The 14,267-nt window shown below is 44.3% G+C and overlaps 1 protein-coding gene across 14 annotated transcripts in view; it reads right to left on the bottom strand.

Moving 5' to 3' along the window:
• CFLAR (CASP8 and FADD like apoptosis regulator) overlaps positions 1-14,267 on the bottom strand; it is a 43,477-nt gene continuing 29,210 nt past the window's right edge. For all 14 annotated transcript variants that reach the window (XM_032404717.1, XM_032404685.1, XM_032404710.1 and 11 more), the window contains 4 exons: positions 12,594-12,643; positions 11,788-11,869; positions 2,990-3,500; positions 1-1,487 (listed from right to left, as the gene is read on the bottom strand). In XM_032404717.1, the coding sequence (XP_032260608.1) occupies positions 1,349-1,487; positions 2,990-3,500; positions 11,788-11,869; positions 12,594-12,643 (782 nt within the window). In that variant the 3' untranslated portion in view covers positions 1-1,348. The remainder of the gene's footprint in view (positions 1,488-2,989; positions 3,501-11,787; positions 11,870-12,593; positions 12,644-14,267) is intronic.

The raw sequence follows: 14,267 nt of genomic DNA on the forward strand, positions 1-14,267 counted from the left end.
CATAATTTTAATGGTTACATAAAATACCAGTGAACATAACATCATTACCATACTCTTATTCCTGAACACTGGGCAAATTTTCAGTTTGGGGCTATTATATAAGACTTGAAATATTTTACTGCATTTACACATAGAGATACACACCATTTAACACCAAGTCAAAAAATATAAAAATAAATAATTTTTTTTCAACTTTAAATGATATTTTAAATAATGTCCTGCTTTTAGGTCATCCCATCAAACCTGAGAAAGAAAGGTATACATGATTAGTTGTAAAATACCACTTGAGTCTCAGACAGACAAGCAATCTTGAATTATAAAGGCACGGTTGTGCACTGATCTCACACTTACGTCCTTAATCCATTCTGAGTTTGTGTTTGTGTACAGTTAAGAAAGTGGTCCAGTTTCACTCTTTTGTATGTAGCTATCTCATTTTCTCAACACCATTCGTTGAAGAAACCGTCTTTTCCCCATTGCATATCCTTGCCACCTTTGTTATAATTAATTTTTTGTCATAATTAATTTTCTCACCAAATTCATAGGTTGAAACCCTAACTCTCAGTGTGATGATATTAGGTAACAGAGCATTTTGAGGCAATTAGGTCATGAAGGAGGAACCATCACAAGACAGCTTGCTTCCTCTCTCTGTCCTCTGCCATGTGAGGGCCCAGCAAGAACATGGCCACCAGCAGACCCAGAGGCGGGTCCTCATCAGACACCAGACCTGCCAGCGCCTTGATCTTGGACTTCCCAGTCTCTAAAACCGCGAGAAGTAGGTGTTTCTCTAAGCCCTCCCGTCTCCGGTACTTTGTCATAGGAACCTGAACGGAGGAGGACAGCCACCCAGTCTTCACATTCAGACACTTTTTCTTGGGTACAGAAAAAAAATTGCACGTTAACTGTGGTGGCTGGCGGTACATAAGAGTTTAAGTGTATGTTATGTTTCCTTGTTGTGGTTTTTTGTTGTTTTTTTTTTAACTTTTCTATTGGAGCATGGATACCTACAGGCTAATAGACTGTGTATCTACAACCCTAGCTCCGTGGCTCTGGTTTACTTGATCGCACGAAGGAAGGCAACATAATCCTGAGGCACCCAACTCAACCAGTCCTTTTTCGGGTTTCACAGCCATTTCCTTCCTAACACAGGCTTGACATGCTTTCAGCAACAGAAGCCAAAGCCTTCCATCCAGAGGCTTTGGTTCAAACACACCCTCCTGACCACATTCCTCACAGAGGCTCATTTCGGCACCTATGGGACCTCACCTTCCCCACATGACACATAGACTCGCTTGAAAACTACCTCTGGCTAGTGGTGGAGACGGCAGGGCTACGAAAGGCTTTTGGCTGTTCATTTGCAAGAGAGGATAAGCTTCTTTCTCAGAGTATGCTGCAGCCAGACATAGTACCTCTCCTTAGCAGACACTCTGCTGTTCCAATCATACACACTGCCGTTGAGTTCAATGTGGAGTTCGAGGAGTGGGCGTCTTCTGGAGGGAATGAGAAAGGCAAAAATTAATGCCATGCAAATATCAAAGAGGAGACAGATCGCCGTTAGGGTGAAATGAGCCAACAAATGTGACAGTGCGTTGAAATCATTCCTTTTTAAATGCTCTACAGGCTGCTTAGTGAGTGATCCAAACCCGCTGGCACCACTCTGGCCCAATGACCACAGTCCCCTCACCCAAGGGGCAGCCGAGTCTTACCCTGGAGACACTCCAGGTACTCCCGGATGATAACGCGTCTGGATCATCTATGCAAATGCAGGATGGATGCCAAGAACACTGCTGGCCCATGGAAGGCTGAGTCATTTCTACTCCAGCCCACTCCTTGCTGCTGAGCCACAACTGAAGGGGTTGGGGGTACGGGTGTCACAGGCCATGCGATATATTCCTGGGGTCTCCAGAGCTACAACATGCATTTCACACACGGCTCTGAAACTTCATTCTAAATTGTAATGAGGGGACAACTGAAAAACGACTGCTAATCTTACATGGGAATAATCTTCTTAAATGAAAACCAGATCACCGAGGTTTCCCTTAGAAAAGTATTCTTGCCAATAAGCATCAGAAATGTCTGTATAACAAAGACTTCCAGACGTGGGGAGTCAGGTACCATTTGCCACCTATCAAACTGTCGGGACAGGGAAATAAAACAGCATGCGGTGTGAGGCAGAATTTGGGGACACAGGCACTCTCCTACAGAGCAGGTACAACTGTCCTAGAGAACAATATGATAAGATGCATCCAAGCCTTTAAAAATGCATGTCGTTTAACAAGCAATTCTTCTTCTGAAAATGTTCCTCTAGAAAACAGTATGGATAAGCACGAATACTGAGCTACAAAGATACTGAACGCTTTCCTTTTATGAAAGCAAAACACCTTTCAACAACTGAAAATGGGTCAAGTTAAGTATGCCATAGCCATATTCTAGACTGCTCCACAGACATTAAAATGATGCTGTAGACTACTGACATGTAAAATGTATGTGATAGACCGTCACACCAACTAAAGGCAGATTATAAAGTAATCGTAGATGATGACTCCATTTTGGTTTAAAAAACATTTAGATATGATTGTGCAGGTATCCAAAAAAGATCTGGAAGGCAATACACCAAGACATGGCCAACAGAGATCGATTCTGATAAGTAGGACTATAACTGCTTGGTATATTCGGCTTTCGGCATTTATATTTCATGGTTTTTGTTTTTGTTTTCGATAAGGAGGATGTACTGCTTTTGTAATAAAAAAAACAATTAAAAATTTATTTTGAAGAACAAGATCAAACTACAAGCTGACTAGCAAGTGACCTCCTGAAGCACAAAGCATTCCTAAAATGTGCCTCCTCCTAAGGCAACTCCAACACGGAATGAAAAGTCCTTTCTCCCTGAAGAGAAGAGCATCAAAGGTGACACAGTGGCCATCTCCATCTTGGTAGCAAGAAAAGAGACAAGCGGTCCAGGGATGGGCCACAGTCTACCCAGGGGGCTCACCTCTCTTTCCCCAGTTTCTGGGACAGGCACTGCAGGTACAATGACGGAGAGCTGTAGGGCTGTTCCAACAGGGACACGTCCGCCTTGCACAGGCTCCAGAGGAAGTCCGCTTCTCGGTGAATGGTGCCTGGCCCAGGCTGCGGGGCTTTGGATTCCACATTGTTGACGGCTGGTCCGTCCACCTCCAGCAAGCTGCCGTTGTCCAGCGGGTCCTCTGATGCCACATAGTTCTGAATAAAAAAGAGCTTTGGCTTCCCTAAGAGAGAAGGGCATGCGTCTCCCATGAACATCCTCCTGATATGATCCAAAGGGAAACCCGAGTGTGTCTGATCCACGCCAAACACACTGTGGGAGCCACCTCGGCTCACCAGGACACACACAAAGCTGTCGTAGTCTTGGTGTTGGGGCATGCAGGCAACTTGGCGAAGAATCTGGATGATACTGTCCATGCTCAGATACAAGAAATACTGGACTTCATACCCCAGGGAAGTAAAGGTGTCCCGAAGAAACTCTGGATAAAATAAACAAACACACAGAGAAAACAACACTAGGGTGAGAAAAGCTTAAGAGGAACCGGGTAGCAACCCTAAGCACAGTCCGATCTCCACTACTTATCCATTTCGCTTTTGTGCCATACTTTGAGGTTTTGAAGGACCTAAGCATGGGGCAGGAAGAAATCAACCTGAAACACATGACATTCGTGTCCCAGGTTCTCAGTTCCGATCTGTCCCTGCCAGAGGCTACCTCCACATCTGGCCACAGGCACAGACTGAGCCCACTTCTAGTCCAGTGTAACCAAAGGGGGAACAAAACTTTTTCTCTTCAACCAAAACAAAGTTGGGGATTTTTCAAAAGGCTCTTTCTTAAACTAACACACAAGTATGTAGGAAATGGTTGCATCTGCAGAGCATAGATCCAAATCTAGATCCAAATGGCTGCAGAGAGGACGGCCCGGGTCATGCGTTCCCTCAACTCCCCAGGCTGTGGGCTGATACAGAGGCCCCTACGTCTAAGTTGTGACCATTTCCAGACTCCCCAGTTCCTCTCATGACCTGCTTCCCCTGTTACCTCTGAGCAGTGGAATCCAAGATTCCCTGTCGTGCCCCCAAGAATTCCTCTCCTAGTTTCCAGGAATCCTGGATTGACTTTGCCTCCAGAAACAGTGGAAGGCAGTGGAAAAGGCAGACTTTATGCCAGACAAGCCTGCCTTCTAACACTGACCTTACCACACCTGTGGGCTGCATGACCTTAAGGAAGTGGGTCTCCCTAGCTTTAAATGGAAGTGATGATACCCACCCTGTGAGCGTGTTGTGAGGATTAAATGAGATAATACAAATAAAGCTCCTGGGGCTCCATTCCCTTGTTTAAAAAATCTTGTTTCCATCTTTTAGAAATTTCTATAGCCTACCTAGTCCATTTCTTTCCCATCTGCTCAGTTTGCCTCCATCAGAGAGGTAAATACAGTCTCCTGCTTTGTTATAAATCTTTCTAATAGCAGAGACAGATACATCTTTCTCTTCCTCATTAAAAATTCCACATCCCTTTGAGTAACCCATTAAGTTTCTGTTCCTTGTCTGAGGGATGCCTCCATTTCCTAGTTCATTTGCAGAGCAGAAAAACTACTATCCCCTAAGCTAAACAGGCATCTCCAAATTCAGATTGTTACCCAAACCCTTAGCCAACTTCTCTGGATTTCTCTCCATGTCTCATGACTAGGTACCCACCTCTCTTCATCCCCTGGGATATGGTCTTCCAGAAGTCTACCACTGCCTCCACCCCAAATCAAACAACACACTAGTAAGCCGAACAGACAGAACTTCTACCAAGGAACAAAAGGGTCCCATCTCATACGAGCGCAGGCATCACAGAAAGGAGAGAGAAATGACTCCGCTGAAATCACCACGTAACTGTTTGCACAAACTGTCAACTCTCTGCATTAAATGGAAACAAGAGTTTCAGCCTTTCTGCCCTGCAAACGTTACCAACCACTAATAAACTATAAAAGTCAAAGTTAGCTATCACAATTTCTCTTCTGGCTTCTCAACAGGAACTACAAAGGGAAAGACAGAAAAAGAAACACAGCCTTGGGTAAACAAAAAGCTGGAAAAACTGGCCACTGGACAAATAAGAGCTCTCCTCAGTGCTCTGAGTTTAATTCACCCAGCCCATGGGCAGTCCCTGGATATGTTCATATTGGGTCTAGTAGAACTTCCCATTCGGGAGAGCTGGGATTAATCGTGGCCCCACATCTACCAGATCTGGCAGTTTTAAATACGTCCGCAAATTCTTTGACACTCCTTCCTTAAAAAGAGTGTAATTCCCTTCCCCTTGAATGTGGACCATGCTTGGTAACTCATTTCTAATGAATAGGGCAAAAGGGATACTATGTGACTTCCAAAGCTAGATCATAAAAAGGATACAGCCTCTACCTGGCTCTTTCTCTCTTTTGAACAGCTCACTCTGCGGGGAGCCAGTCACCATGTCATGAGAACACTCAAGCAGTCTTGTGGAGAAGCTCACATGAAGAAGAACTAAGGCCTTGCACCAACTTCACAGCCACATGAGCGAGCCACCTGAGAGGATCCTTCAATCCCAATCAAGCCTTTGGATGACCCTAGCTGAAATCTGACCACAATCTGCCAAGAGACTCTGGGCCAGAACAGCCCAGCTAAGCTACCCCTAAATCCCTGCTCCACAGAAACTGTGAGAGATATAAATAAATTAATATTGTTATTTTAAGCCATTAAATTTTGGAGTGATTTGTACACATTATTAGATAAATAATTCACCAGGTAAATCAGGAAAAGGGAATGATAATGACCATTACTTAAGGATGTAGTTGGGCTACGTCCTTTTCGTCTGGCCCACAGGTAAGGGTGAAAAAAAAAGAATTATATATCACATAATAATGGAGGGATATAAAGAAGGTGCTAATCTCCTGAAAACCCTATGATAAATAAATATTATGAGGGAAATGAAGGACATGATACACAGGTTGCTGGAGAAGCTAATAATAGCTCACTCATCCCCACAGGATCTCAGTGTGGTAGAAAAAGCCCACCAGCACTGCCCCCTGGCCTTCACCTCAGCAGGTGTAGGCAAGCCTTCCATACCCAGTACTGTGCCCAGGTTGGAACACAGGACTGGACAAAGAGCATCCAGACAAGGACCCCAGTTCCATCACTACTGTTTGATTCGCAAGTCTTCGAGGACTCTCATGTCATGGCGTATTCTTTCCTCCAGGGGGCAGAAGCAAACAGGGAAACACCAGACTCAAAGCTATTGTTTACTTCCCTCAGACTGACTCACTTCCCTCAAAACCCTCGCCTCACTCATAAGATTTCCTCCCTTATCAAAGTCCTCGAAGCAAAGCCATAGTCTGTCTTTCCGAGATGGTATGCCGGGGTCAGGGACAGAACAAGGGCTGTCCCGTGCCTTCCATCTCTTTCCTTGTTCTGGGTTCCCTGTGGGTTCTGGCCAGAGTGGGGCATGTCACACAACAGTGAGCAGGCAGCTGCATGGCACCAGCCAAAGAGGAACCCGTCTTGGAATCACGAGATCCGAGTTTCAATCCTGGCTCCTCTACCTATCTGCTGGGTCGGAGCCTTGCCTGGTCCTGGAAAAACTAACTTACGCCAACAGAGGGGCTAGGAAGGGGATGGGAATCTGATGTCTGGGGCAGGAAGTGCTTCCCTAATAGGACAGGAGAAAGAAGAATAAAGGGGAGGTGAAGCCAAAAACGTGACATGTCCCCCAAAGCCAGTAAGAACAGCAAATCTGGACGGACCTCAGACCAAGATGGAGCCTCTGGCCGCCCAGTCACCTCAGGAGACACAGCCGGAAGTCATCATAGTCGAGATTTCCCATAATGTCACCTCTTTCTTCTTTTTTTTTTTTTTTTTAAAGATTTTGTTTTATTTTATTTTGAGAGAGAGAATGAGATAGAGAGAGAGAGCATGAGAAGGGGGAGGGTCAGAGGGAGAAGCAGACTCCCCGCTGAGCAGGGAGCCCGATGTGGGACTCGATCCCGGGACTCCAGGATCATGACCTGAGCCGAAGGCAGTGGCTTAACCAACTGAGCCACCCAGGCGCCCCTGTCACCTCTTTCTTCTATCAGATAGGGAGGGCTGATGCTAGCTGGCATTTGCAACTTTCTTTCTTGGGCCAGCAAGAACATGGGTATAGCCCGGTCTGATTTATAAGATCCAGGGAGTAATGACGGTGTGAGTTTGAACAAATTAACTGTCTTAGCTTATTCATCTGTAATTAATGTGATTAATACTAATGCCTATACCATGTTCTTCAAAAGGTGCTTGTGAGGATCAGGGGAGATGTCTGTAAAGACACTTTGCAACTATGAGTGCTTACTCAAATGTCAGATATTAGTTTTAAAGAAAATAAAGGCAGGGACGCCTGGGTGGCTCAGTCGGTTAAGCGTCTGCCTTCAGCTCAGGTTGTGATCTCGGGGTCCTGGGATCGAGCCCCGCAGCATCGGGCCCCCTGCTCTGTGGGGGAGTCTGCTTCTCCTTCTGCCCCTCCCCCTGCTTGTGTTCCCTCTCTCGCTGTGTCTCTCTCTGTCAAATAAATAAATAAAATCTTAAAAAGAAAGAAAGGAAAAGAAAGGCAGCCATTTCACCACAGATCACGGAGCCTGCAGCGCATCTCTCTCATGGAAGTTTCTCCTTAGAAGGGACCTCCACAGGGAAGTCTCTCTAGCCTACATTAAGATGCGCTGGGAGCAGTCAGATTCTGTGTCCCATTTATCACAGGAGCTGCCTTGTCATTTCCCTCAAATAGGGGAAGAAAAACTTGGATGCTGAGTTTGGAAAATAAAACTTCAACGACTGCAGAAGTCACACTTCTCCTTCCACCCGCCCTGGAAACCCCACTCCTGACCCAGCGCTATCTCTGTAAACCCCAACTTCCCAAAATGATGAGTTTTCATGTGGCCTTGCAGTTAGGACAAGGGCTAGGGTCAGCACCACCTACAGGTTTGGGGGTAATTGAGATGAAATCCAAAAAAAACTATACACAGTAAAAAGTCATGAAGCCATTCATTTAGAATTTGTTTTCATCTAAAATGAGCTCACGTTGGGGTGCCTGGTTGGCTCAGTCAGTAGAGCATGTGATCATGAGGTGAAGGCCCACCTGGGGTGTAGAGTTTACTTAAAAATAAAATCTTAAAATAAAACAAGTTTGCATTAATCTTGCCACAATCTATAAAAAGAAGTCCATTAAATCAATGTATAGAATAAGAAAGAGGGAGTGTTTCATCAGTCTATTTACCACTACTTAATGAGCACCTTGTATGAGCCCAGTTCTAATTATAATAAAGCATACAAACGGGGTCACCTGTGTGGCTCAGTTGGTTAGGTCATGATCCCGGGGTCCTGGGCCCTGAGTCGGGCTCCCTGCTTAGCAGGAAACCTGCTTCTCCCTCTCCCTCTACTGCTTCCCCCTGCTTGTGTGCTCTCTCTCTCTCTCTCTGACAAATAAAAAAATAAAATATTAAAAAAAAAAAAAGATATACAAATGGAACACAGTTGGCAGGATATTCTTAATGAGAAGGGGAGTTCTGAAGTCAAACATAAATGGGAAATGTAATGTTAAGACTTAAGCTTCTTTACAGGAGGACTAGTCGCTCAGTCTTTAAGACCAATATGCAAATCTCCAAAGGAGGAACAAACTATTCATCATTTCTCAAATTCACTTGACTCCAAAACTCATGTTTTAAAAAGTTCCTCTCCCTATGTTGCAGAAACACTGTATTTCATGTTGGGAAATACAGATGAGGTACCTGCCCTTCAAGGAGCCTATCATCTTGTTGGGGAGCTTATAAATATGCACAAAACAATGACTGACATGTCACACAGTACAGTGGGATTTTAGGTACAATAAGCGGTCAAAGGAGGGACCGTCAGTGCAGTCTGAGACACCTGGAGATGAGACTGTAGTAAAGGTATAATTCAGGCAGGGGCCTGACAAAACAGAAGAAAGGGGAGGCACCCCCAAGTAGGGGGATGATCATAAACAAGGACAGAAGAACGAGTGAGTTAGGAAGCGGGTGGTAGAGTCAGCTTCGTATAAGTCTGACTCTTCATTTGTTTCCATAGACCAACCAAGGGGGTTTAATGGACAACCTACATTCACTCAAACTTATAAACTACTTTTTAGATACCTTCTTTTTATATTTTTTTAAAGATTTTATTTATTTATTTGACAGAGAGAGACACAGCCAGAGAGGGAACACAAGCAGGGGGAGTGGGAGAGGGAGAACCAGGCTTCCCACTGAGCAGGGAGCCCGATGCGGGACTTGATCTCAGGACCCCGGGATCATGACCTGAGCCGAAGGCAGACGCTTAACGATTGAGCCACCCAGGCGCCCCTAGATATCTTCTTTTTAAATACAAGTGGTTACTAGTAATTCCTTCTGGACTAGCTTTTCTTAAAAGAAAACAATATCAATAATAAACCTGTCTATTGCATGTCAAAGATGCTTGTAGGGTCCCTCAGGCAGCCTCAAAGTACTCTTCCACATATCCGCAACTCCTTATCCACAATTCAGAAACCCCAAAAGCTCTGAAAACCTTAAGTTCTTTTCCCTGATTCATTTTGTGGCAAAACCTTTCCTAAACCGATGAGAGGCTATTGATAGTCTTTATTCCACTTAGTGTGAATATCCATTCATTTTGCTGTAGAAATAGTAATGTATGGGCTGTAAGCCCTTTACAAGTGTGAATTCATTCACTTCTCCCAGCCTCCCCAAGAGGTAGGTCCTGTTATCTAACCATTTTATAGAAGAGAAATTGAGGGGCGCCTGGGTGGCTCAGTCGTTAAGCGTCTGCCTTCGGCTCAGGTCATGATCCCAGGGTCCTGGGATCGAGCCCCGCATCAGGCTCTCTGCTCGGCGGGAAGCCTGCTTCTCCCTCTCCCACTCCCCCTGCTTGTGTTCCCTCTTTCGCTGTGTTTCTCTCTGTCAAATAAATAAAATCTTTAAAAAAAAAAAAAAGAAGAGGAGAAATTGAGGGGGACCTGGGTGGTGCAGTCAGTTAAGTGTCCCGCTCTTGGTTTCCGTTCAAGTCATGATCTCATGTGTCATGATCTCATGGGTCATGGGATCAAGTCCACAGGTCAGCCTCTGCGCTCAGGAGGGAGTCTGCTTGAAGATTTGCTCCCTCTGCCCCTCCTCCAACTTGTGCACACGCGTGCGCGCGCACTTTTTCTCTCTCTCTCTCTCAAATCTTTAAAAAATAAAAAAAAGAAGAAGAAGAGAAACTGAGGCTTACAGAGGCTAGGAAAATTGTCCAAGGTCACATGCCAGGACATGGCAGAGCCATGATTCAAACCCACACGGTCATATTCCAGGACCCAACTCTGACCATGCTCCTATAATACAGGAAAACACAAATACACATTCAATCCTGGCACACAAGAGGCCCATAACTCAGCAAGGGAAGTAAACACAGACACTGGGTTTTAGTCACAAATTCACAGCAGGTCATGGCTTTATGATTCTCTTCATACAACAGATACACATCCTGCAATTGGGAACTGCACAAATGAAACAAAACTGATTATAATAGAAAGTGGAAGACAAATACTCTCTTTTAAAGCAGGAAGTTACTCATTGAGGAAATATTTTCTCATTCTTATATTGGTACTAATGGCTAAGAGAGAAAAGACACTTAACTATAGCTGAGGAGACAGCATGTCTCACATCTAACCAAAAATAGGACATGAGAAAAATGAGATCATAACTGAAGTCCTGGGAAATTCAACCTAATATTTGCTAATTTGACCTTCTCTTAGATTCTCGTCCCATACAACTCACCATGGTAACATTTTAAGTGAGCCTAAAAGACAGATCTGACTCATTCCAAGAATTCTGAAAAGCAAGAAAACTGTGGAAATGTGATGATCAACCCTTCGGAGGAAGAGATAAATAATTAAACATGCTCTTTCACCATGAGATTCTTATTCTCTCTGACGCACCACCAGTGATTGATTCAGTTTGAATAGGACATCCAACAACAATTGAGCAAGAGAATCAGTCCAGATCCAAACAGTAGCACACAACCCAAGGACAGGGTGGCAGAACTAAGTAACACACTGCCTCCAAGTGAACACACATTTACAATATTTTTTAATTTTTCCCCAGAAAAGCTTTCATAGTCTAGCTATATGAAGTGATGGGACATCTGAGAACACCGAAGCCAGAAAGCATTCCATTTTAAACCCCACTCTGGATCCCAGGACCCCTCCCTGCCACAGCATCCAGCATGAAAAAGCAAGACTGAAGCTCCCCAACTTTCGGCCAACCACACCATTGTACCAGAAACAATGCTTTGTACTCCCCAAATCCCCTTCCCTTTCTTCCTGGCATGCAGCCAGGCTGAGTTCCTTGTCTACTGCAGTTAGGTGGGGCCCCAGGAGTGAGTTCGACCAATGGAATGTGGATGGAAATGATGCACCTCACTTTCGGTACTGGTCCCTAAAATTTCTTGTGAGATCCTCCACGCACTTCCTTCATCCACCAGCCAGATACAGAGGATCCTGTGGAAAACCCCAAGGTTTCAGATGATGAAGTCACTGACCGATGACATGGAACGAAGCTCACTCCAGCCCAGTGCACACTAGGCTGTGACATGAGTGAGAAAGCACCCCTCGCTATGTGAAGCCATAGGCTTCCGCAGCGGTTTGTTGTAACAGGTAGTGTTGATCACTGATGGACACAGCTTGTCTGGGCTCACCGTGACCTCACCGTGGGGCATCAGTTAATCCGCAGCATCCATACCTACCTGTGTCATTGCCAATGCAATCGATTATCAGGCAGATTCCTAGGGGCTTGCTCTGCATCCTGTATCTCTCTTCTGGTATGTGCTGGAAAGGAAAGCAGGGATTGTTAAAAACCCTGGACATTGCTCTGTTTCCATAAGGTCCCACACATACACCATCTTTTCTTTTGGATTTCCTCAAACTTCCTGTTGCCAGGTGAGTCATGCAATAGACACAGCCTGAAGTCACCATAGCTGACATTTCCCATTAATTTCACATTTTTTCTCTATTTAGGTAATGTGCTGAAGACAAGCTGTCTTGGGTTTTAATTTTAATGAAAATCACAGTCTCATTACACATGACTTAGCTCTGCAGGATGAAGACAATTTAAAGCCGAGAGAAAGGATGGGTCATATGTTTCTACAGTAACCTGAGGTTATACAAGTGGTATCTTTCCAAACCAGTACAAAAGGAGGCCTTCTGTTGCCTCCTTATGGAGAAGGGGTTTCAGCCTTTAAAAAAGAAGCCAGAGCAAGTCGAGGTTCAGAGTCACTGCTTACGAATACATTCAGCAATCACTCAGCTGAGAGGAGAACTGCCGCTCTGGAATTTTCCCACATTCCAAAGTTCACAAATGCAATCCACATCAACATTTTTCTCTTGGCTCTATCCAAGTTCCTCGTTAGGAGGGTTCCCAGGAGAATGGCACTCTCAGCATCCTATTCTTGTCCCAGAGAATTATTAACGGACAGATATCTTAAAGCAGCCAGTGTTCTCCACAGATACTGTGCATACAGTACAATACCAAATCAGATCATTTATTCTGTACCCGCGGTAGAAATGCTCCTGATTCCTGGATGGATGCCTTCACTGATTCTCCTGGGGGATGAGAGAGAAATCATTTACAAAGCTGAAGGAGAACTGAGCCCACTCCCATGCTGTCTGGGTTTCTTTATTTCTCAGCTGTTTTCTTCCCTTATTTTCTTCCCCTTACTATCTCTTCTTTGCTCTACTCAGCCCCATGGTTCCAACCACACACTGAAGAACCTAATTGATAAGAAAACACAAGTCCCCATGCTGTGCAGGGGGTAGGTAGAAAAACTGCTTAAAGAGCAAGGGAAAAAGGGCTCTCCCTTGCCCTTCTCCAGGCGAGGACCGGGTGACTTGATGAATTTTTAAACAGATACGGAGAATCCAATAACCTCACCACCCAACAATATCGATAGCTTTCTTCCCTATGCTGAAACTGTGGGCAGCACCTAGAGGGGCAGCCTTAGAGACTGTAGAGAAGGGAAAATTTACTTATAGTTGTCACTGGTGCAACAGATGGCCATGTTTTCTTAGTCCAGTGATATTCAGAGGTCATAAAATAAAATGGCAATGGCAAGATAGAGGACAGTGAGCCTAGCAAATGTAGATGAGCCTAAAGCCAATAACATTAGTTAAAAACGACTTTATTAGCTCAGAGAGGTGGAGAAAGCACCAGCTTTGAAGCCATAAATGGCTGGCTCAAACCCCAGCACCATCACCGAGGAGCTCTGTGATCTTAGGCAAGGTTCCTCCTAAAGTCTCAGGGTGTTTCGTTGTGTTTTGTTTTTAAATCCCAAAGATGAACATACCAACATCTACCTTATAAGATTGTTACAAAAATGAGAATGTCTAAAGACAAGCAAAGACAATGCCAGTATTTGTAAGGTTTGGGGGAAATGAGTACTTTCAAGTGTGTAAGCTGAAATAGTCTTTTTAGGGGCACCTGGCTGGCTCGGTCAGTAGAGCATGTGACTCTTGATCTTGGGGTTGTAAATTCAAGCCCCACATCGGGTGTGGAGATTACTTCAAAAAAATAAAATATTAAAAAAAAAAAAGAAACAGTCTTTCTAAAGGACAACTGGCAATACCTTCTTTTTTTTTTTTTTAAGATTTTTATTTATTTATTGAGAGAGAGAGAGAGAGCATGAGAGAGAGGAGGGTCAGAGGGAGAAGCAGACTCCCCGCCGAGCAAGGAGCCCGATGCGGGACTCGATCCCGGGACTCCAGGATCATGACCTGAGCCGAAGGCAGTCGCTTAACCAACTGAGCCACCCAGGCGCCCCCTGGCAATACTTTCTAAACCAACATTCTGCTTCTAGAAATTTATCCTAAGGAAATAATAGAGCAAGTATGCAAAAATATCTACCGAATAATTGTTTATAATGGCCTCAAACTAGAAAAATACTTAAAAATCCACCAACATGAAACTGGCTAAATAAATCATGGTACACATAATGGATACTATACATGTTAAAAAAGATAAGAAAGATCTTTATGTATTTGACATGAAAAGATATGCAGGGTATATTAAGTGAAAATGGGTTATTGAATAACATGGATAATATTAATCCCACATACTTAAAAATACGTATTTGTGTGCATATGCTTACACATATATATGCTTAAAAATAAGAGTCTAAAGGTATATAAATCAAATGTTAACAGTGGTCATCTGATACTTGGGATTAAAAGG

This window comes from Phoca vitulina, unplaced genomic scaffold, assembly GCF_004348235.1.
Source record: "Phoca vitulina isolate PV1807 unplaced genomic scaffold, GSC_HSeal_1.0 scaffold1, whole genome shotgun sequence".
Taxonomy (NCBI): Eukaryota; Metazoa; Chordata; class Mammalia; order Carnivora; family Phocidae; genus Phoca; species Phoca vitulina.